This window comes from Sphaeramia orbicularis, chromosome 2 (genome assembly GCF_902148855.1).
Source record: "Sphaeramia orbicularis chromosome 2, fSphaOr1.1, whole genome shotgun sequence".
NCBI classification, from domain to species: Eukaryota; Metazoa; Chordata; class Actinopteri; order Kurtiformes; family Apogonidae; genus Sphaeramia; species Sphaeramia orbicularis.
In genome coordinates, this window is record NC_043958.1 from 11385329 (window position 1) to 11411011 (window position 25683).

Sequence of the window (25683 nt, forward strand, 5' to 3'; positions counted from 1 at the left end):
TGTGAAGTAAAAGTAAAATTATAGATTTAAAACGATACTGGCGTACACATTATATCTATGGTTACATCCAACCATATTTTCTCTGTGGTCTCAGATGCCTTTTTTACTCCAGCATTGTCAACATGTCAACATTTGTCACCTCGCTGCTTTAACCACGGTTGACAATGTGGCTCCATATGTTTGTTGTTTGTTAAAAAAAAAAAAAAAGAAGGAGATAAATCCAGAGCTTCTAGTGCAGAGGGAGGCCTCACCCCCCCGCTGAAAGTCTCCATCAGCCGACCTTGTAAATCAAAGCCAAATGAAAGAGGAGTCGAGCCTCAGAGGATCTCGTCAGGGGAGAGTCTTCCTCAGAAAGAGATAATTCCTGTCTAAAGTGGAAACATGTGAGGGCAAACCATGTCTGTGGTCTGTAGGAAAGAGATGCTTCTTTCAGTGAGCCTCGTATCTGTGTTCAATTTACAACCCGCAATGTTTTTCTACTCATGTTTTTTTTTTTTCTTTTTTTTCTACAATGGACAACAAATTAATTGCATAATGTACTCATTCTCATATTGATTACTCACATGGAAAAGGTGTCTATTTATAGAGCGCTGTCTTGTTTGTGTGACACATCTTGATTGAAAATGCTCACAGGACACACAACAGCCCCTTTCTTCTTCTTCATTATGCGTTTTGGTTTTTTTTTTGTTAAGGATCAAATCGAATGCCTAGAATTTTGTCTCTGTCTCAGAAAATACAAAATATCCTATTACACTGTGTGGAAAAAGTCCTCCATAACAGCAGAGAATGATATCTTATAATTGGCTAGAGCAGAGCAATCGACTTACAAAACTAAGGCTAAGTTTGAGCTACAGTCCTGGACTTGACAGTTGGAAAACATATAACAAATGGAATATGCCTGAAGGAGACTAATGGGGGTAAAATGTGAATAAACAGAGGCAAAGACTAGATTATATATATATATATATATATATATATATATATATATATATATATATATATATGTATATATGTATATATATATATATAATGAAGCAGATCGGTGGGAGTGTGGAAAGAAAGAAGCTGGATTTTAAATGTGGACCCCAGCAGAGATGGAGCCCGAGGTTTAGAGGAGGAAGTCTGGACTTAAACTGTTCCAGGAAGTAGTGAAGTTTCTGTCATAGAGGTTTATAGTTTTCTGTGTGTGTCATTCATTGTGTATTGAGGTCATGCACCAAATGCCAAACATCATATATTCAGATTCTAGCCTTTTTTCTGAATGTAGCATTTTCAGATTATGTGGGATATATAGAAGCATTCTTTGGACATATACAGCCCTCTCTTTTTTTTGCCAAAGTTTATGACTCACAGCTTCCTGCTTGTTATGCTCAGCTTTCTGCATAGTACACAAACTGTCCAGTAGAGGCAGACGATATATCAGCCAGCCGATGTATTGATTCTTTTCAATATCAGCCATCTGCCTTACATTTGATATTTGATATTTGATCAGTAGTAAAAATGTTATAAATATCTAATCAGGCACCTGTGTGGGCAGCACTTGAAGTTCAATAAATGTTTGAAGAGTACTATGTGTATGTGTATTAATAATTTCACTTATACTGCTGCATAAAAATCGTAATTATCTGAGTGTTTCAGTTGTATTTAACGGTCAATGTGCTTAAAAAAAAAAAAATCTGCCTTCACCCATAAACACCTAGTGCTACTTTTGTGTCAGTCCCCAAATGAATTTTTCTCTTTATTTTAACTTTCCTTAGATGATTTATCACCATTTATTATAATGTTATGCACTGTATTTTGTGCTTTTTCGTGATAAACATGTATTTACCTATATTTAAATTGACTGATCATGTAGAGGTTCATAAAAGCTCAGAGTAAAGTTGAAGATTATTACATCAAAACAGAAAACTGATGAGAAAAGTGACTTGTGAGTGATATATCACCATTTATTATAATATTATCCTCTGTATTTTTGCATTTTCACTGTAAATCATGTATTTTCCTGTATTTAATTTAGATGTTCATGAAAACCCAAAGTTAATTCAAAGGTTATTATATCAAAACAATATAAAAAAAACAGAAGAAAAAGTGACTTTTTCCGTCAAATGTATCATTAACTGAACATAAATCAAGTGTGTCCATCCACTGTCATTGATCCAACTCCATGGGTTTTACTGGTGAATCAATGTTGTTGAAAATGACGGTGTTTTTATCTTCACTATGGAGCCTTTGAACGTCCAAATGGGTCATATCTGATGACCATGAAAAGATGATAAACTGCATTTTACACCAATTATTTATTGATACGATTAGTGGATCAACAGGTATTAAACAGTTTAGATCAGCAGATGGTTTGTGTCGTCGGTGACTTTATGGGTTAAATATCAGCCTCAAAATCAGCCGTAGCTTTGGTCATCAGCTGACCAAATTTTCAAAAATTGGTATCAGCCTTAGAAAAACCCATATTAGTCGACCTCTACTGTCTAGCCCTGAGAAGAGACGCATGTCCAAAAGAAGAGACGTCTTGATTAGAAGGAGACAGACCTCCTGGAAAACAGTGAAAGCATCATGTTTTTAATCAGAATGTGCATGGCTACACCTTAATAGGAGTGGCAGTGGAATATTCATCTTCATTAGCCACATGAACAGCTATGTAGGAACATTTTGGAATCGAGGAAAAACCTGGATTAATTTGTGTGTGTAAACATATCAAGTGTCATATGGCTTAAGGGAGACTGTCATCTGGGCAGGCTGACATACTCTGACACCGAGCTGTCAATATTATTCACATGTACATCACGCATTGACGACGCGGGCTAATGTGTCATTGTTCTATGATGTGGTTGTCATAGCAACTATGTCATACATGCATCTGGGACTCTAAAACAGATCGTCCTTGAACAGGATCTGGCGTCTGTTCCCGGAGACATGCGAGTTGCAACCACAAAGACCTTTGGGGAAATAAAAATATTGTGTGTGTGTGTGTGTGTGTGTGTGTGTGTGTGTGTGTGTGTGTGTGTGTGTGTGTGTGTGTGATTGTGTGTGTGTGTACAATCCAGAATGAAAAGGATGGTCATATTGGCACGTCAGGAATGCTGGAGGCGGTGTGGCAGGAAACACACTGACACATATTTTTTGTCCCTCTTGATGAGAGACACACTTCAACAGTTGGTTCTGAATTAGAAATAGAGCTTTTCAGTTCAGTCGGCTGCAGGTGGTTTTGGGGCAAGCATTTGAGCGCAGCCAAGGTTGAGATGGGTAATGTAGTTGGCTAACAGAGGAGGACAATCCCAGCTGCTAAGAACATGTGTCAATGTGAATATCTACATCAGTCTGCCTTTAGATACAGCACATTGCACATGGCTGGTGTGTTGCAGGAGGAATTTGTTGTTGCGTGGCTTATTTGATTGCAGGTGATGCTCACGCTCTGCTTTACCTTCTGTGGTTTGCTGGAAGATCGATTCAAACAGTCTAAAACAATTAAAACTTTTAAAAAGACGTACAAATTAGATATTATTTAAAAAATATAGAGCTCAGGATTGACTAAAGAGCATACTTGTTTAAAAGACTAGGATCAATATTGGTTGTTGAGATAAGGACATGATTTACTTGAATTAAAAGTAAATATGTATTCTCTTTTGTTGTATATTTAGCAATGATTATATTGATTTTTTTTTTTTTTTTTTTTTTTTGATGCTTGTTTTCATGTGGAAACATTGTGTTAATTGCAAATAGGATTAGGCAAAATAAGTCTTCACTTCAGCCTAAACTCTTTCGGTCACATTGTATATGGAACAATGGATATGTTTTTGTTTTTTGTTTAAAGGAATTAATGACCAAATGAACTACTACTACTACTACTACTACTACTACTACTGCTGCTACTGCTGCTACTACTACTACTACTACTGCTACTGCTACTACTACTACTGCTACTACTACTGCTACTGCTACTACTACTACTACTGCTACTGCTACTGCTACTACTACTACTACTACTACTGCTACTACTACTACTGCTACTACTACTACTACTAGTACTACTGCTACTACTACTACTACTGCTACTACTACTGCTACTACTACTACTACTACATTCCCTTAACAGGTGTGAGAAATAAACTTTCTAAATCAGTGCGTCTTTTTTCTTGAGAAGTGTATTCAATCTCTCTTTCCATTTGTACTGCATTTCCCACATTATGTTGAAATTGAGAAACCAAACATTTCACAGACATGTACGGTTTATACGACACAACTTTATTTTATGCATAATATCAAAGACATATCCTCCTGAGACCCAGCAATGCATTTTTGCCCTCAGTAGGGGACAAGAGTTTCACAGCTTTACTTAGAAAAAAAAAAATCCTGTCCACTGCAAAGGACGCTCCATAGAAAAATAAAATAAAAATAAAAATTGTATCTGGAAAAACTGTTGCATTACGCTTTTTCCAATCAAAACAATTTTTTCATGTAAAATAGCCAAAGCATTTACTTTCCTGGGTCTCAGGAGGATATAACACATTAAATACCAAATAAATGCATTTAGGTGGAGTAACCAGGCTCTCATTTTTTCCGTCTCATCTTTTATTATCAGTGAAAGTTTTTTTTAAGTATTATTATAACCTTTATTTAACCAGGAAAAAAAAAAAAAGCTCATTGAGTGTTCTGGCCAAGACGGCAGCAGCAAAAGTTAGACAAAATGGAAATCACAGCCATACATCCACACTAATGTACATAAACACAATGAAAGTCAGTACTAAAAACTGATGAGAAAATACAAGGAAAACATCACCATTATTTTAAAAGGTGCTAAAAGTATAACAACAATGTTCCTTAAAAGCCCCTCAAAGATAAACCCAATTCAATCAATTAGAAAAAGCATCTACACCCACATTTGTCCTTTTCCCATTCATTTAAAACAACTTTGAATGTATTAAAAAGGACCATTTCCTTCAGTTTAATTCAGTTTTTTCAAATGTAAATGTATTTAGCAACTGAAACAAAATCTCCTGTGACCCACCTGTACTTTTGCCAACCAGTCTGTAGGAATGCATGCTTTAAATCAAGCAACAAAAGGAGGAAACTTACCTTCAGGCACCAAAATGGTTTCATTCATCTGGTACAGTAGATAAACCACAAAGTACCTTTACTCATAGAAGCAAATGTCACATGAACTGCATATTTTATGTGCTTATACTGAATTGCCTTTGATACTACCAAAACCTATTAACCTAAATAATTTACACCTTGTTATGGCCTCCGGTGTCCTTACGCCTCCTACCTGTGTGACTAACCATTTTTACATGTTTGGTATGTGCAACGATAGATGTGCGGCCTCATGATTGTACTCATCGTGCTCTCCTCGCATAAATATCGACCGCTGTGACAAATTGAACCGTTGCCCTTGTCATGTACTCCGTCAAGATGCAGTAACTTGTGTCGGGACAGGAATCCGGTCACTGCCGTGTGTTTTGATTCTGTTTTCAGCTCATCTGTTAGTTGTGTGAGCAGTTGCAACTTTAGTGATTTGTTGTTGCGCATGTTTTGTTCCTGGATGCAGGACTTTGATGGAAGTTTGGTTTTTTGCTGCTTTTTTTTATTATCATAGATTAGGTTATTCAGTGGTGGATCAAGTGATTTCTCTGTCCTCTTATGATGCAACTGTCATGTGGGTGCTTCTATGAAACAGGACAGAGGAGCTAAAAATTCAAATAAGATGTAGACTAATGTTATGAAGCAAGTTTGGAAGCACTTTGGGTCTATTTTAAAAATAAATACTTACTGAGATAAAAGAGAGACTAGTTTTCAGATAAAAACACATTTTTATATTATTTTACATTATATTTAATACAAAAATCTGCATGCAACATGGTCAAAAAGGACATAAAAATTACATACTACTATTTAAAAAAAAAGAATATCTCTTAATTTTTTCACAGGTACATTTTGGGAATTGAACTAATTATGTAAGGCAGATTGTTTCACAAAAATGGCTGCTGTTGCAAAATCATTCACGATTTATTTGTGTTTAACTGGGCCGGTTCTGCATGTAACGCAAGTGGACACGATGGGTTGCATACAAAACCTGGAATGAGACTGAGATTCATGAAAAAAACGCATGTCTAGGTCAGAAAAACCACTAGAATCATCAAATTTAAGACAGTGTCTTTATTTATAGCTCTATATAAGACCATTTACAGCCATGTTTTCCAGATCAAATGCACTGCAGGTAGCTTTTCCTGTCCCAATTTTGGTCCTATTTTTTGGCCCCAATATTTTATTGAAAAATCATTAATTTTGGGATGGCTCAGAGCAAGAGTATAATTTTTTTGCATTTATCTGAGGTCATCATTAGGTACATCCTGGGGGGAAATATGTCTAAATTTCTCTTTGATTATTGGGTCTAAAATTGAACAACAGTTTCATCGAAGCACCCAGATATTTCTGATATTGATTAGATTAGAGAATTCCACTCATTAAAATATACAACTTTTCTTTTTCTTTTTTTACACATACCCTCTGGTTGTTTACTTTGCTCCTCTTTCCCCTCACGAGCTGGTCGGAACATACCTGGTGTGTAATTTTTCAGGTCTGCAGCTGTTTTGTGTTTGTAGTGTCTTGGTTCTCTCCAGCAGCCGTCTTGTGTTATCTGCTGCTGCAGTGCTGCATCATGTTTAAAAGTGTGTGTGTTAGCCCACTGCAGCAGACCACCTGAGCCCCCGTGTCTGTGTGTGTGTATATATATATATATATATTTATGTGTGTGTATGTAACCTGATCTCCTAAGGCCAGGGACAAGACTATTGATTTCACATTTGGACCACTGCCCTGGAGGGAAGCAGGGAAGCTGACACATCCTCAGAGAACAAGGAGGGTGACGGTAAGAAAGAGGAGAGGGAAGAGGGAAAAAAAAGGCTTATCCACTTTGTTGCTGTTTGATTTGTAGTCTGTTTCCACACCGAACCAGACTACAAAATGATTACCATAACATGAGTTAGTGGTGAATTATGGAAATCGAGTGGAACGGCAGCTGAACGCTCTGTGGTTCTATGAACAGGCAGATGGACACCCTGCAGCCGTGGACGTGGAAACGCCACATATGTCAGATACTACACAGGATATCGAGGCCAGATTCACTTTAATGGTTAGCCTGTCTGTCTGTCTGCACATCATCAACCTGGAACCGTGGATGTGTGTGTTGCCATAGCGATGGAAGTTACAGTTGCGCCAGTGAGTTCTCACACCTAAACCGCCCACCGCTGTGACAATGCATTTTCACACTCACTCCCTATTTCTGCTCTTCCTCTTCCTCTCTCCTCTCCTGACTCCCTCTCCATCTGTCCGCCTCTGACTTCACCCCCCCACCCCACCCCCACCTCTTTCCCTGCCCCTCCTTCCTAATTGGCTGGATATAAACCACAGAGGTTCGCTGTGTCATGCTGTGCTTGAGTGAGCTTTTTGTGAGTGTGTGTTTAGGGGTGCGTATGTGTGTGTTTGTGTGTAACCTATCCCTCTGCTCACAGGCTGTTGGCCGTGCTTGACTAATGACACAGGAGCTGTTGTTTCGGCCATCAGCCCCGCCCCTTCATTCACATCCTAATAGCCTGCTCCATCCCTCCATTATTGTACCTATCCATCACTTTCCTATCCACCCCCTCCGTCTCTCACTCTCTGGTCTGTTACATCTCATCCCCCTCAATGCTTTCGCTTTGGGTTCTGTCTTAAAATTGTTCGTTTGAGTGTAGGAATTGTAAGTCTCATGGTGCTGCAGGATATTTTAGTGAGGATGATGGGATGGCAGCTGTCCTATCTTTGTCTTTTGTACATGTCAGATAGTGCTTTTCAGCGAATATTTCCTTCTTTTTCTCCTTTTACATCAACCGTAAAGCTTGGAATTGTATTTTTAGCCAGCATATGAGTCACAAATATAGTAACATTGGAAATTTTTACCTCCGCCAAGGAGGTTTGTCAGTTTGTGTGTTTGTTTGTTAGCAAGATAACTCAAAAAGTTATGGACGGATTTTTTTAACATATATCTTTATTAAAGTTTCAACACATTACATGTCTTTTCAGACATGAAATGGTAATATTGTGTGGATGGGCATAAACCCCCAGAACCACCCCCACCCCCCGCAAGACCACCTCTGAGTTTTGAAACAGCAGTGAAAGTAAATAACAAAATATTAATTGACAGACAATATAGGTAATAGGTTATGGAAGGATTTGGATGAAATTTTCAAATACTGGCACAAGGAACAAATGATTACATTTGGGTGGTGATCGGGGGGGGGGTTGATCTGCCTTGGCGGAGGTCTGTGCTCTCCGAGTGCTTTTCTAGTTACTCTCTAGTATCTACATAATATCAGTCCGAAATCTAAACAAATCATGTGGATATGTGGTGAAAGTCATTAATTAAGCATCTAACTCAAACTATTTGAACAAATTCTCAACCTTTTTTTTGAACAAATGCCCCTTTATGTCATCATAGCTAAGCCTCCTGCCCCCCTTATCCCCCCCCCACCCCAAAAAAAAAAAAGAAATTTGCGATCAGGGGATGTGGGGTGTGGGGTGTTATAGCGCTCCATAGGTAACTCCCCTCTTACCTCATCGTTATCGTCCTTGTCGTGTCCCCCTCCAAAACAATTTGACGAGTGGGGAAGTGGGTCTGATGGAGCTTATAGACAAACAATAGGTAGCTGCCTCCCAACCATAGGTGGGTGGGGGGGGCACAATGGTCAATACCACCGAGGACCAGTGGTAGGTGGTAGGTGGGGGGGGGTGTAGCTCAGTAAGTGCCGCAAAGTACCGTGATGCGGAGGAGCGGGGGCCATGGAAATTTACATTTTACATAACATGCTGCTTGATGTTGGTACTTATACAGGTTAACGCCCCCCCCCCATTTCAGTCTCAGTGCCCCCCTCTCAGCTTTCTCATTCCAAACGCCCCCCCACACACACACACACACGGTGTCCAAACGCCCCCTGTTGAGAAACGCTGATCTAACTGATCAGCCAAAATTGAAGTAGTTTTACAAAGACTTTTTCTGTTGTTGCAGAAAGAACAATATTCCCAGTGATTATAGTAACCTTTAAAGCTGCAGCCACCCTACACTTCTCATTTAGAAAGAACCCACACACAGTATTATGTCAGTTTTAGTCAGACGTCAGTGGTCACTTCAGGTCAGTTGAGGTTGACGGCAAACCACACCCAGTTAGACTTTGGACAGTGGCCGATTAGTCTCTCCCTTTTTTCAGAGAGCTCTTTTACAACCAGAGTTAAATACAGCTTTTTTCCAGTTTCCTTTTTTCCTTTTTTAACCCACGTGTGTCCATTTGAAGCTGTGACGTAAGTTGCTGCTCTTAAATTGCTTCATTCCTGGTGTAGCATTACAGTTTCTGATTGGCTGGGTGTTTGTATGTGAGGGAAAAGAGGGATGGGAAAGGAAATGAGCAAATAACCAAAGGTCTGACTGGAAATAACTATCATTACATGCACACACATGTACAATGAGATTTTATCTTTTTATGTCTCTGAGGCAATGAAACCGAGCTGCGATAAACACTTTGTTTACTCCAGGCACACGCCTTCCTCTGACTGTCTCGCCACACATACGATCACGTGCGGTGCTCTAAAGTGTATACTGGTTTGGAATGAGTTTACTGTAACACAGGATTTCATTACGATATCTTGACACTTGGCATTTCAGTGTGTATCTTTATTGCCTGAGTTTATAGGTCACCCAGTCTGACTGTTATGACAATCAGATGCATGTATGTGTAAGAGGTGATTCATAGTCTGACAGGACAGACTCACAGATCTCACCTGATGATGGGTTGGAATACGAGACAGGAAGTAAGATGGACAGGAGAAGGGAGAAGCTGAGATTTATTCTTTTGGGTTTTTTTTTAAATTGTAGGACATGTTGTTTTTCATTTATGTGCAAAAAAAACAACCACATCCTGTTTAGTCTTTTGTGTCCAAATTACAGGCTGCTCGCTGCTCATTCCTAACGTCTTCTGTTTTGTTTTTTTTTCCAACTCTTTTTATTGAAATTAGAAGAATGACAATATAAAAAAGTTTCTACAGTTTCTAATATGTGATGTCAGAACAAGAACACTACACCTGCACTCACATGTACACACACACAGACGTCTGCCTCCTTAGTTAATATTAAAGTAATCTATAAAGAGCTGACAAATTTAGTTAAATAACTTTACATTATCTTTTAGTGAAAATTTGATTTTCTCCAAATGTAATGTATTGTTGATTTGTTGTCTTTTTGCTTTGCTTCTTGTAAAATAAGGGCACAAAATGTCAAAATTCCATACAAACTAACCTGTAATTGTGACACATATGCAATGAATAGTAATATTTTCCCATTAAAAAGAATAGTTCAAGGATATTAAAATAAACCATGAGAAAAAATAAACAGTCGCACTGTCTTTAAAAGTGAGTAAGTCACTTTTTTATACAGGACTAATACCACACAGAGTAGCCATTTAGAAGAAGATACATTCTATGCCTGGTCCACAAATCTCCAAATCCTGAACAATTTTATTACTGTAAAATATTCAGCTTCGACTTAAATACATCTTGAAAATTCATATTTCAACCTAATCCAGTGAAAAATAAGTAATACTGATGATCAAAGCTTTGTTACTAAAACGGTAATCTGAGGAGAGCTTCAGGATATTAGCAGATCCTGAGAGGTTTTACATGAATTCTAAACTGGAAAAACCTCTGAATTCTGGGTAAATTGGTATGGAATGACACGTATGTAAAGGTCAGCGTGTGCATACTTTTCTAGTTTCCATGTGTCAAGCAGACCTCTTCGGGAAGAAGCTACTCCTACAACTGGTTAATATGAGCAGGGATGATATCCAACAGGGAGGTTACTTGATAAATATTTGTGTGCATTTGTGTTTTTGTACACAACAGGAGCGTGGCTTGCAGCGGTTCTCATCCTGCAGCCTGACTGTGCAAGGTCTAATAAGGACAATGTTGTTCAATATTACCATTTTTCCCTTTGCATGTGCAATAACCCAGTTTCCTCTGAGACTCCTGCTGTGTCTCTCACACACACTATGGTGGTGGGGGGACGCACTGTAGCTGTGTCAGCCATCCCCAGGCCTGTTGGATGACTGCATTTAGAGCTATTCACAGCCACAGATATGTTAAATGTTTTACTTGTTCACTCTGTTTGAGCTTTGTCTGTTTGTGCCCCCCGGAGACGCTTGCCCGTTTGAGCGTTTGTGTCCCACTAAACTCTCAAGAATTCCCACTTTCTATTTGCAGCTGAGCGCTCTTGCACTGCATTAGTGCGTCATGAGAGTTCACTGAGTTTTCTCGCCCAGTCCTCACTACATGATTTTTCCTCAATTTGCTCGGATGATATTATGTGTCAAGGATATTTTTAGACATGAGGTATCAGGTGTCAGCGTTTGGGTTATTTTTATAAAGTAAAATTGACTGAAACAAGGAAATAAATGTGAAGATTTGTGTTTTTTTCCGATGCCCAGGTTTATTAACCATCACAGTCTTCACCGTCACACACCCTATTTAGTCCAAATATAGGTTATAGAGAAGTACTTAATGGAAACACATCCACTCAGTCATCACAGCAGCAGAGTATTTAACCACAAAAGTGTTTACACAGCTAAGGTCATACTGTATTCCATATCCAGGTTTCCTACTTCCTGTGTGATTGAAATATGCAAGGCTTCATTTGTGGCTCAAATGTTAAAGTAGTTCATCATCAGAACGTTGACAGAGAACGGAACAGGGCAGGTGGGCATTGTTTGCAGAATGCATGAATCACTCAGGAGTTTTATTATTTATACAGTGAGCTAATTAAATTCCACCCAATAAAAAAAGACCTGGAGCAAAATTATCAACAGCTGTTAAAGGCCATTTTTTTAAACATAACATCATGAAATGTTTAAGAATTAGATGTTTGGGGTGACTTCCAATTGAAGTTTTCTGCATCTATTTTTTTGTGTTTTGTTCTCTGTATTTATGCAAACTGTTATGCACATTTTATTACAAATTTATTACAAAAGTTTTACCAACAGTCAAAATCGACAATTCATTTCAAAGATACATTTTGTAATAGGACAACCCAGAAGCAGTCCTCTGCTTATAAATGGCGGCCCTTTGATATGTGATGAGAAACACAATTTACATTATTATCTTTAATAAATTAAAATGTTCTAAATAACTACAAACATATTTTAAAATATGTATCTGTCTCCCTTAGATATGTGAGGAGAGACACAATTTACATTATAATCTTTAATAAATTAAGATGTTCTAAATAACTACAAACCTATTTTAAAATACTTACCTATCTGTCTAATGATGTTTCATTTCCTTTCCTGAGTCCTTTTGTAGTCAGCATATTCCAATATTCTCAGATAATATAATAGTCAGACATGGGGCTTTATCCACAGAAATAAAGAGTTGACATGATTTGTATATCAGCCATGCAGGGTTTTGGGTCAGGAGTATTTTTGAAGTAGCTGTGTTTATGTTACTTTTTTTGTTTTGGTTCATTAGACCGTATTTTCCATTTTTCATAGAAACTTCGGTATTTTCCTATGTTTAATTTACTAATCCTGTAGATGTTTATAGAAGCTGAGAGTTAATTTGAAGGTTGACCAACATTTAACCGAAATGAGTTGTATTGATGAATCAACATTGCAGACGATGACAGTATTTCCATGTTCACTATGGAGCCTCTGAATGTCCAAAATGGGTCATATCTTGTGCAGCGGAAAAGCTGAGTAACTGCATTTTAACAGAATTATTTCAATGTATTCATAGGATGAGTGGCTCAAATGTTATTAATCTACAGAGCTTAATTATTAGATCAGTAGATGCTTTTGGTCGCCAGTGGCTTTTAAGGTCTTTGAGGGTTAATTGGTCGATAAAAGAATCTGCAGATTTATTCAAATATTCACAAGCTGCCACCCAAACCAAAAGGCAATTAAAAATATTACCATTGAATAAATTTTTCCCACAGCATCTGTTATCTTGTAGTTGTACAAGGTGGTCAAGCCCACAGGAAATTGATTTTTTTTATTACAGCAGCAGAAAAATGGCTTGTGGTTCTTTTAATTGTAGATAAACAGCATAATGACTCAATACCTGGCAGGAGCAGAGATGGTGATTTGTCTTCAGATATGATGCGTAACTAATGAATTGCAGCACTACACACTTTTATCTGTTTGAAAGTGATGCATTGGTGAACTCATTCAGTGTAACCTTGAATAATGTCACAAATACAAACAAACAATGACACAGTGAAAGCAGCCTGTGAATCCAACATCTCATCACTTGTAAAGTCATTGACAAGGAGAGGTATCACTTTAAAACTGCTGAAATAAATGTGTCTATTGTAGGGCTTGGAAAACAATCAATTTAATCGAAAAATCAATTTTATAGATCACATGGAGTTTTATTTTTAGAAAACTGATTGTCTTGTCATGCAAAAAAACATAGGTATTTTGAATTCGCCAACAACACGTCCTTCTGGGTTCCTGTAGTTCTATGAGCTCAAACCCTCCCTGTCCTTCCCCCACGTGAATCACAGAGTCACAACATGGCAGAGAGAGCCAGTCGTATGGAACTGGTTTTTATTCGGGGCATCAGATACGGAACAGGCAAATCCTTGCTGTAAAATATGTGAGGGTGCATGGTGTCACTTTGTTGAAACCAGTGACTGCCTTTGGTTATTTTTAAAGTCTGTCTCAATGTACTTTAACAGAAAACAATAAAGGCAATGTTTTTGCAATATATTTGAGTTTTTCATTAAAAAAATTATAGTTTTTTTTGTTTAGGCCATATCGCCCAGCCTTAGCCTATAGCTTAAATCTGCTGTGAGATCAAAACTTGTTTGTCTCCTCCAGATGCAGCTTAATATGAACCAAATGAACCACTGGAGTTTTTCCCCATCATGCAAAGTCAATTACAAAGGAGCGATCCATGTAGACCTTATCTGACCCATGAGGTCATGCTGTGCTCTCCCTTTTATGTCACACCCAAATACATGAGGACTTTCCTTTTCTTTCACCCGTTCTTTTGCCTGCCTCTGCCTCTGTTGTTGGTAACTTGGTAGTAACCCTGACAGCAGGAGGTCTAACCCCCCACCCTCACCCCCCACTGTGCTGTTTTCATTGTTCAGTTTATGAATTCACTTTGTGTTCTCATGGTTTTCTTCACATTCCAAATACATACATGATCTAAATAAAACCAGCCAGAGTGAGCCCAAAAATGTCATCGCTACAGTTCTGGTAACTTCAAGTCAAATTTCTTGGTAACTAACCCCAGGGCTTGTCTGCTGTTTGGAGTTACTGCATTTGTTTGTCACATTTGGTGTGAAAATAGCCCTCAGGCGCCAAAGTCATGTGACATGAAATGTGACCAGATGTCAGAGAGTTCACTTTAAACCAATGTGTTGGTGTTTATCAGCCTCGAGTCACTCATAAACCTAATTTGTGTTGATTACATGGGTATATTTAAAATGGCTTAAAATTAGAGTTAAAACAGGAGTTGAGGCTGTGTTGTTTCATCACTTGACCAACTAAGACTTGCAAAAAATGAAGTTGTAACAGCAAAAAAAAAAGCTTTTAATTTTCTTTTTTCATACATTTAACAATACAAATCTTTGGTGTTGTTTGAGTGTTTTGTTTTGTTGTTTTTTTCCAGATCATCATCATTTTTATACACCTAAAGCAATTTTATAACATAAAAAATAAACCTATTTACCACTTCTGGAGTGATGGAATCAAAGTTTTTATTTTTACTCAACAGACTATAAAAAGTTTTGAAGTCTCTCTACCATCCCTGCTCATGCTCCATTTGTCTGACCTATTTTTGTTCTAAAACAAATCTTATATCTTATCATTTGCAGGCAATCATAACTGATGGAATATTTTATCATTGGCTGTGAAAGGCTGTATTGAGCAGTGTCTTTAATCAAGTGATAAAATACAAACTATTAATAGAAAATCAAGCACATAAAGGTAATGAAAGAGTAGAAAATGATTTAATGTTCACATAGTTCTAGTCATGAAATCAGAGATATATAGGGAAATACAGCAGCTGATGTTCAGATTTCACTGAGGTTTTTTTTTGGGAATGGTTAAGAGATTAGATTAGTTTAGATGAGATATAACTTTATTGATCCTTTTGGCAGAGCTCTCAGGAAATGAAGAATATAGATTTCACATTTGTTATCAGGTGTATTTATTCCAGAGTTTTCTTTTTGTCTTCATACTGCTCTCCTTTCCAGTTCTCTTGACACTCTTCTGATATGAACAACTCCATCTAAAGATAGACATGACTCCTCCGCCGCCTCCTCTTCATCCTCCTCAGCATTGGATCCTAGCTACATTGTGTTTTAGATTCAGAGATTCATTTTCCCAGAACACACTTTCATCTCCTCCAGGCCTTCTTGCTTTCACTACTCGTCTCTCTTTGCTGCTGCAGCAGCAGTAGGAGCTGTATATCTTTACGAGGGAACTAAAAAAAAAAAAACAAAAACGTCTACAGAAGGGTTGTATGATGTAGTGAGAAGCTCTGCTGTGGAGACCTTTAACCTTTGACCCTGGACCTCAGAGCCACCCAGCAGTCACTGGAGACAGATGAGTGCTGCTCCTACTCATGACGCCACACTGGGCCCCTGCAGTACAAGGAGAGAAAAAGGCCAAGTCTGGTGTTTGGTTTGAGATGATGCCTGACAGAGCTTCCTCCCCTGCCTGTGTATCTCAGGTCATGCTCCATAAGCTTAAAAGCAGGGCCTCAGGTGGTAATTCACTTAAACCTGCAGCCGCATCTGCTTTTCAGACCATGATTCCATTAGAACAACGGCAGCAGAGCTATTTTCAAAGTGCTGCGTGTCATTTCTTTTTGTCTGCTTCTACTCTTGTCTGTTTTTATTATTTCTATTTCTGTTTAATAGAAAGATTACATCCCTATATATATATATATATATATATATATATATATATATATATATATATATATATGTGTGGTTCTGTTTTGTGTGTGTGTATAAGTGCTGTGAAGGACTGCAGGTCATTGAACTCTTTGAACACAGCTCCTGGTGTCCAGCACTGTGACTCATTTCTTACTTTACATATGAAAGCATCTTGGCAGGCTCATTTGATTTTGTCCAGTTCCTCTTCCAGCCGTGATGTGACGCTTTACAGCACCTTTTGCACACTGAGGAATCCAATCAAGTAGATACCAGAGGGGCCCACAGGGCTCTAGAGCACAACTACAAATCTACCAAGTGTGATTATTCACTGGTCGTATGTGTGCACTTGACATTTTGCAGGGTTTTTTTTTTCCTTTTTTCTTTACCTACTTTCCGACAAGACCAGCCCTGACTCTGCCTCTGATAAGCTTTGACCCTGATATTATTCATTACTGAATGTGGGCGGGGAATAAAAATAAGATGAGTATGTACATCCGAAGATATTTGCACTGCCTATTATGTCTGTTCCAGGTAGAGGCTGACAATTTTCTGGAAATTCTGTGAGTAAGTGCAATGGGTTGGGACAGCAGTAGAAATTCATTCTTGTGTCACCCTCTAAACCCCTGAAAGATCCGACATCATCGACAGTGGTAACTTCTCCACCACGCCTCTCTTATCCCTGGAAAAGCTGATTCAACACCTTCAGCAAAGATGACTTCATCTGACTCTGAGCCAAAGCCTTCCACATAAAGGGTTCAGGGTTCTTAAAAGTCTTGAATTTACAAATCTTCATTTAACCCAAAAAGACCCAACCATCCGCTGGTGACCAATATCACTTACTGATATAAAAAGTTAAATACCTGTTGATCCACTAATCGTATCAATACATGTAAATAATTGGTGTAAAATGCAGTTTGTCATCTTTTTGTAGTCATCACATATGACCCATGTGGACGTTCAGAGGCTCCGTAGTGAACATAGAAACACCGTCATCTTCTACAACATCGATTCACCGGTAAAACCCATGGAATTTAGTAAATAACAGTGGATGGAGACGCTTGTTTTATGTTCAGTTAATGATACGTTTTACACAAAAAAAGTAAAGTAGTGGGGTTGTGCATAGAGTCCACTGAGATCATTCTGAAATGATTTATAAGTAAACAGCAGCTAATGATTAATTTGAAGCTATTTCATCGATGGTGTGCAGATTTTTTGGTGCACCAAAATGAAAAAGTTTTGTGCACCAGTGCGACCAGTGTAAAAAGTCAGTCTGGAGCCCTGCCCTACAGTTGAGGTTCTTTCGTGGTAGAACACTAACATATAATTTAAATGACAGAAAACTGTTTACTTTTGTTGCTTCACTTAAAAACACTGGGCCAACGTTAAAGGACACAGCGGGTGGGGGCATCGTGGTTAGTTTAGAGGAGCCCTGCTTTGAGCACCCTAAGCTCCGCCCACACCCACAAACCCCTCCTACATTCAGTAAGTGGCACGGAGAAGGAGAAGGACAGCTGGAGTTTCCTGCCAAGAAACAGGCCATGAGGGAAATTAGGAATTCTGCACATCCTGACAATTTCCTGTTCCGACTCCCACACGGATCCATGAGTCCATTCATGTCATTTCATGTATAGACATAACACACACTTCTTTTTTTTTTATTCCATCTTGTTGAGTCTCCATCTTTCTATACAACATGTCAAATCCATGTTGTTTGATAAGCGTGCCAAAGCAGGAAACCTTCACTCATCAGCGTTGTAATGCACATATACATGGGGCAGTGACTTGGAGCCCGTACCATACCACACTGCTGAAAGAGCAGAGCACGTGTGCCGTCTGGAATGTAACAGCGTGTGATCTGAAACATGCTACCCTGATCTGCTGTGTGTGTGTGTCTTCAGCTGAACGGTTTTCTCCTGTGCTGATATCATATTCCTGTTTGCTTTGCCAATCGCGGCCTGTTTTATTATCTTTTACCCACTGTCTGTTTTATTACCCGCCTCTATCATCTTCAAACAACAAACCATGCCTTTCAATTTGCACTCGAGTGTTCTGCGTAACCATAAAAGCCACATGCACATACATGTACGGACACACACAGATGTTGAGGTTAGACAAGAGAACACGGGTTGTCCGAGGGGTTAATCCTACCCTTACAAGTGACTGACATTGCACAGTATGGGTAACAAAACATCAATGGGATTACTGAGACCATTCCATGTAACTGGGGGGGGGGGGGGGGGGGGCACTGGACTGTACCAAGACAGACAGGGGTATTCATTCACTGCAAAAATCAAAATCTAGTATTTTTCTCATTTCTAGTCAAAATGTCTCATCACACTTAAAATAAGACAATCATGAATTAAGCAAAAAAAATCTCAAAATTATCTTGGTAAGATTCCTTTAAATAAGATTTTCAAGATCTATTGTCTAAAATTAAGTTCTTACATCTCACTGACAAGTTACTCTTTAGGTGATTGTCTTATTTTAAGTGTGATGAGATATTTTGACTAGAAATGAGAAAAATACACTTGGTAAGATTTAGATTTTTGCAGTGTATGAGGCACCTGTGGTTTGTTAGGTCAGTAGTTTGCAGTTTGCAAGTGCTTGTTATGTAAAAGCTGAACAGTTTGTCTGCAGCTCTCTGGTATCTAACCAGGCCTTCTGTGCAGAACGGCGTTTTCTTTCACTTGACACATAAAGTCACAGATTAGACAACGTTTTTCCTCTATGCAAGCTGCCATGTGTGGGAGTTGATCATTCTCCAGGTTGGGTAATATCAGATTGACTAAAGAGTTTTGATGGATGACCTAGAAATTCTAGGAGGAAAGAATCAGGTCAGGCCCATTTTATGCTGAACATTGTCTGTTTTTGTCTAATCAAGAGAGTTACATGGTACTCTGCGATGTTAGATGATCACATGAAGAATTATTTGAAACATAATATTTATAGTCCTTGAGATTCAATTGAATAACACACTTCTGTTGCACTGTTGCTGTTTGAGGAACATGTCAAGAAAGAACAAACTATCATCTTATTTGTACTGGTGTATCATAGTTCACGCACTGGAAAAAATCAAGTGTATTTTTCTCATTTCTAGTCACAATATCTCATCACACTTAAAATAAGACATAATCACCTCAAGAGTAACTTTTCAGTGAGATATAAGAACTTATTTTTAGACAATAGATCTTGAAAATCTTATTTCAAGAAACTTTCACTTCACATTTTCACTTGTTCCATGAATTAATAATAAATAAAAAATAAATAAATCTTGATTTAAGCAAAAAAATCTGCCAATAGAACAAGTGAAAATGATCTTGGTAAGATTTCTTCAAATAAGATTTTACTCTTTAGGTGATTATGTCTTAGTTTAAGTGCAATGTGATATTTTGACTAGAAATGAGAAGAATACACTTGGTAAGATTTAGATTTTTTCCAGTGCATTTGGACACCTGTATGTGTTTATTGCACAGAGGACAGAACCTGATTGCAGACTGCCCTTCTGTGCACCAACAGAGGAAGCAAAAACCTCAAGTGATTTCATTGTCACTGTGTGCTCATTCAAATGAAGGCTTGTGTGAATTGTGTACTTTCAGAAATACTGTTTCTTACAGTTTGACCAGTTTTGCAAGAATTGTTTACTTTAACAAAAGGTGTCTAAGGTTTTGGGGTCTGCATGTAAGAGTTGCAAAATAGCTTATAGTTTCAAGATAATGCAATCAGAAGATAACTGTTGTAAAGGTTCTTTTTGTTTGTCTAACGTAAGAATCTAAGGAGTTGCTGATGAAATTCTCTGGAAGGAAAATATTTTGTAACTTCATCTATATCCTAAATATTTTTACAACACACAAGACAGTTTTCTGCTTTTGCAAAATACAAGTATTATAGTTCTCTTGATGAAAGCTGCCAAAATTGAGTCATTCACCAACACAGATGTTTTCCCCAAGCAGGATACACATGCTGCTGACATAGACCAACTTCTGATATGTCCACTAGAGGGAGCTATGTCACCACCTTTGACAGGAAACATCTGGGCTCACACCCTGATTGTAGCGCCTTCATTTGATCACACCGGCAAAAATGAGCACCAAAACGACATGTGATTGTTATCAGCTCTGTGGATGTGCCACTCGTATCATGGCTGATTGTTTGATTACTGGTGGCCACTGGTTCTCTTCTGGGGATACTGGTTTATTTGCAGGCCTAAGGTGATGTGTCATCAGCCTCTGCTCCTCTGGCTCACTTCTCTTTTCAGCTGGAAGTCGAGTTTTTTTGGGTGTGTCAGTGGTTAACGGCACAAAAGACACTACAGGGCAAACCACAGATCAGACTTCACACAGTGCCCGCTAGGGGTCCATGAGTGGTTGTCATGGTAACAGGCAATGAGGTTGGCATGAGCTGAGCTGGAATTTTTTTCTCCTTTAGATTATTCCTGCAATGTGGGTGTGATCTGTTGTCTGAAATAGTAAACACACACACACATGATTGACATTTATTCCTTTTTTTTGTGTGTGTGTGTGTGTGGATTTTTGTGTAGATGGACCAGGTATCAGATGATGAGCTGGACCATGGAGCAGAAGAGGACAGCGATAAGGAGGACCAGGACCTGGACAAGATGTTCGGAGCTTGGCTGGGAGAACTGGACAAGCTTACACAGGTTAACAAACACAGATGCAGATGTACATACACACACAGACGAGGGTTGGTTACTCAGATACAGACTCACACAGGTTGAGAAGCAGACACAGAGTAGAAGGGACTGTATCCATAGCAACCTTAACACTGCTAATCCTGTCTCCTTTTTGCTGTATCCTAGCAACTCCTCTCTCACCACCCCTTTATGTTGTATATATGTGTGTGAGTGAGGAGTCTGCAGGAATATACAGCTGCTTAGATCTTGTGCTTTCACTGTAATGCTTCAAGTGTGTGTTTTTGTGTGTGTGGATCTCAAGTTTTGCTTTTGTGTCTGCACAGAGTCTGGATGATGGCAAGCCACAGAAAACACTGCAGAAGCCTCCTCTCAGACAGGAGACAAATATGGCCAACTTCTCCTACCGCTTCTCTATGTATAACATAAATGGTGAGAGCTTAAACTTTACTATTCAGAGTTGGAACTGGACTGGGATCAAAAACACACAACTAAAAACTGTCCATCTTCGGGAATTATTTTATGAATCTCTTATACCATTCTCTGAGATAACTATAACACTGCGTGGTGAGAAGACAGCGTAAGATTATAGAATTACAGAATCTAATTGTCAGAGCATTTTTTTTTTAACTATTTAAGTAAATATACAAGGTAATTTTAAAAAAAAAATTATTTAACCTTTATTTGACAAGGAAAAAAGATCCCATTGAGATGAAGAACCTCTTTTCTAAGAGAGTCCTGGCCAAGAGGTAGCATGAAATACAATATGCAGTTACAACATACAATAATTTACAGGATGAGTCAACCTATGAAAAATAAGTGCAAGTCATTGAGTTATTCTCTAGCACTTTGAGTTTGGATTTAAAAGCATTCAAGGAGATCAGTTCAGTCAGTTTCCACTCTTCTAGCAACATATTCCATGTGCAAGGAGCAGAGTAGATGAATGCCCTTTGGCCCAGCTCTGTACGGGCGAGCAGCACAAAGAGGAACAAATGCTCATTCAATCGCAGACAATAAGAATCAACCCTTCTTCTTGTTATTAAACTACAGGTATAGGAAGGCAGTAGTCCAACTATGGCCTTGTAAATAAGGGTGTACCAGTGTCCCAGCCTCCTAGTGGACAGGGCAGGCCAACCCACTCTGGAATACAACTCACAATGATGTGTCATGGCTTTAAAATTAGTAATAAACCTCAGAGAAGCAGGATAAACTGTGTCAGCCATTTGAAGACATTTGGACGATGCATTCATATAACGTAGATCTCCATAATCTAACAGTGATAAAAAAGTGGCAGTGACAAGGCGCTTTTGTTTTTTACATCAAAAGAAAAACACAACTTATTTCGAAAGTAAAAGCCCGGTTTAAGCCTTAACTTCTTTACCAGGTTTTCAGTGTGGGGTCTGAAAGTGAGGGAGTCATCAATCAAGACAGCAAGATACTTATACACATGAATTTGTTACTTTTTTATTGCTTTCATTCACATCCTCTCATCCTCATCCTCCTCACTGTCATCCATCCCTAGGGGTGTGTATTGGAAAGAATCTGGTGATATGATACAAATCACAATACTAGTATCACAATATGATATATCATGATACTGTTAAACAGAAATTTTTTTTTTGTTTCTTTTTTTTTGTTAAAGATTATTCCCCAGAAGAATTGAATCACACCAGAAATATGCACAAATACTAAACACCTTTTTATTTGATCAGAACAGGATCTAATGCTATATCACAAAATCGTTCTAACTCTCCTAGTTTCCAAAGGAACTAACATCTGCCTCTCTCAGACAGTAAAAAGTGATTTTAGGATGCTTCAAATAACCATTATGTAATTAAACAGTGTTAAATAATAATAAAGAAAACAAACAATAAAGAAAAACAAAAAACAAAAATGAACCTCCGCCATATCTGCATTTGAATAAATACCTAAAACTAGAAAAGCACTCGGAGAGCGCAGACCTCCGCCAAGCGCAAAAATTCCCCACATAATCGGTGATACAAATCCTACATTTTTTTTTAAAATAAAATCCGCCTTCTGGATCAGATCCGGATCAGCCTTTGAAATGTGATAGAGGACCCCATTGTCAATTCCTGAGTTAAATTTCATGAGTTTTGGTCAATAATTAAGCGAGATATTGGGAAACGAAAATTTTGGCCCCATTTACCACAATGTTAATGAAAATTTCAAAGTGATCCAGAATCCAGGATTTCTTCCGGATCACCCCCAAAAGTTAATCATTTCTTCCTTATCCCATTTCCAACAAACCCTGAAAATTTCATCAAAATCTGTCCATAACTTTTTGAGTTATGTTGCACACTAACGGACAGACAAACAAACAAACCCTGGCAAAAACATAACCTCCTTGGCGGAGGTAAATATCAGTACAGTAGTTTTTAATATCGATACAGTATTGTGAAATGAAATATTGCAATATATTGCAGAACTGATATTTTCTAACACCCCTATCCATCACTTGTAGTAAAATTAGCTCGCTTTAATGCTACTGGTGGCAATAGCGAGTACCGCCGCTACAGAAGGTCATTCAGATATCATATCTGCCTTAAGGGTCTTTCTTGTCTTCACATGACTGTAAGTTAGGATCTACAGTGTGAAACATGGCTAAAGATGAAAGGGAAAGAAAACAAACAATGAGATGCTCTGTCTTCTTCACAAGCCAATCAAATAAAAAAAAAATGTGACAAGAAAAAGCCTGTATGTCATAACTACAAATCAATAAAATAACAGATTAACAAAAAAAAATGGAGAAATATTCCTGTGTCTGTGTTCAGCCCTGCGATGAACTGGCGACATGTCCAGGGTGTACCCCCGCCCATAAGTAGCTGGGAAAGGCTCCAGTGACCGACCCCCCCCCATAACCCTAGTGAGGATAAAGCAGGTTCAAAAAATAAATGAATTCCTGTGTCTTTTAATGTTGCTCCCTTCAGAGGCATTAAATCAGGGAGACACAGTGGACCTGGATGCCCTGATGGCTGACCTGTGCTCCATCGAACAGGAGCTCAGTACCATTTCCAAACCAAACTCCACATCTCGCAGCCAGGGTAAGGGTCAACAGCGGGCTGCCGGGGGGCGCAGTGCGAGCACCAAGCACTCAGGCACCAGTGGAGGAGGAAGCAGTGGAGGTAAGTCTGAAGGCACCATGCGTCACGTTATATGTCAGTGCAAAGGGTAACGACTTCAATTCTATAGATAGGTCTTTGTTGTACTTGACAAAGGAGGGTGGCTTTATGTAAAAAAAAAAAAAAAAAAAAACAGGAAGAGGCCACCCTTTAGGTGCAAATGGTTTCCGGTGGTGCTAGAAGATAGAGGAGTGAAATACATCTCCAACATGTTTGTCATTTTCATTAAAGCCTAAAAAAGCAAACACATGCAGAGGCATACTTTACAGAAGGAAAAGGGGTAATTAGCAGCATCCTGTTTGCAACCAGGGACAAAGGGGTTTATGGGAAATGGAAGGGCTGTTGCAATCATGAAATTTTAGTTCACGATCAATTGTCATGTAGTTTAATTGTCCTTTTCCTGTTTTCTGTCTGCCAATGTTAAAGCATAAGCATAATAATGGTAATAGTACACATATGGTAAGAGGAAGAGATATTTATTGGCCTTTTACTGTAAATCCATGTTGTAAAGGTCAATCCATGATCACTGAAGTGCATTTGGATGAATATTAAAAGTTATGCACCATTAAATAAACATCTGATATGACCAATTCTCCACTCAAGTGCCGTTAAAGCATAAGATGATGGTGTGAAGAGTTCCATTAAACAATAACAGTGATAGAAATGTGACATACCAGCTGTTTTTATCAGTGTAATGAATGAAATCAAGATAATTCATGTCATATGTAATAAGTATAACTGGCCTCGTCTTTTGCAAGGCTACTGTTTTGTTTTTTTTAAATTATTATTAACTGTTTAAAGACTATATTTGGTGACTTTAAACCAGGGGAGTCAAACTCATTTTAGTTCAGGGGCCACATTAAGTCAAATTTGATCTGAAGGGGGCCGGACCAGTAAAATAATAAGATAATAATATATAAATAATGTCAACTCCAAACTTTCCTCCATGTTTTAGGATGAAAAAAGTAAAATTATGTGATGAAAATGTTTACATCTACCAGCTATCCTTTAAAACGATGTGAATAACATGAACAAACTGAAATTTCTTAAGAAAGTGCAATTTTAACAATATCATGTCTCAGTTTATCATTTACATGTGTAAACTGTAACTTACAGATCACAGCGGATCAACAAATACACAAAATATTTAATAACGGGCAGAATATTTGTAAACTTGCACTTCATATGTTCATGTTATTCATGTTTTTTAGTGTAAATACAATATAATGACATGAAAATGGGAGTAATGAGTATTTCTAGGTTATTATGATAGTATTTTACTGATCCGACCCACTTTAGATTAAATTGGTCTGTATGTACAACCTGAACTAAAATGATTAATATCTTCAGTGTAATTTTTGCATTTCACAAATTCATCCCACGGGCCAGACTGGACCCTTTGGCAGGCTGGATTTGGACCCCAGACCACATGTTTGAGACCTCTGCTTTAAATACTGCAGGTTTTACCAGAAATTTGACAGTGACATGATTATAAAGTATATATATATGTCGAGGCCCAAAACGGAATCTGGCCCGATTCAGAATCGGGCCGGCCCAGAATGGAATTCTATTCTAGGCCGGCCTAGAATGGAATCCTGCTGCTATAATGTTATTTTTATACCATGTTTAATGCAAATGATCCATAATTCCATAATTTGTCATAATTTTACATTTTCAGTCTTACATACCTTGAGTAACTATTGTCAATTTCAGTCGATTTCACTGTACCATATATTGGTGGGGAGTACCACTAGGTTCTATTTGTAAATAAAGTGTATTATAGTTTACAATTAAAATGTTGTTTGTTTCATGTTTTTTTTCACATATTTGCAAATTCCATGTATTGATTTTTGTAATAATTTAGATCATTTGCATTAAACATGGTATAAAAATAACATTATAGCAGCAGGATTCCA

At 38.2% G+C, this 25683-nt stretch overlaps 1 protein-coding gene across 3 annotated transcripts in view; it reads left to right on the forward strand.

The window, feature by feature from the left end:
* The window catches only part of raph1b (Ras association (RalGDS/AF-6) and pleckstrin homology domains 1b), a 71369-nt gene that overhangs the window by 25004 nt on the left and 20682 nt on the right, over positions 1-25683 (forward strand). For all 3 annotated transcript variants that reach the window (XM_030151884.1, XM_030151894.1, XM_030151903.1), the window contains exons 3-5: positions 20517-20636; positions 20954-21059; positions 23576-23770. In XM_030151884.1, coding sequence (XP_030007744.1) covers positions 20517-20636; positions 20954-21059; positions 23576-23770 — 421 coding nt within the window. The remainder of the gene's footprint in view (positions 1-20516; positions 20637-20953; positions 21060-23575; positions 23771-25683) is intronic.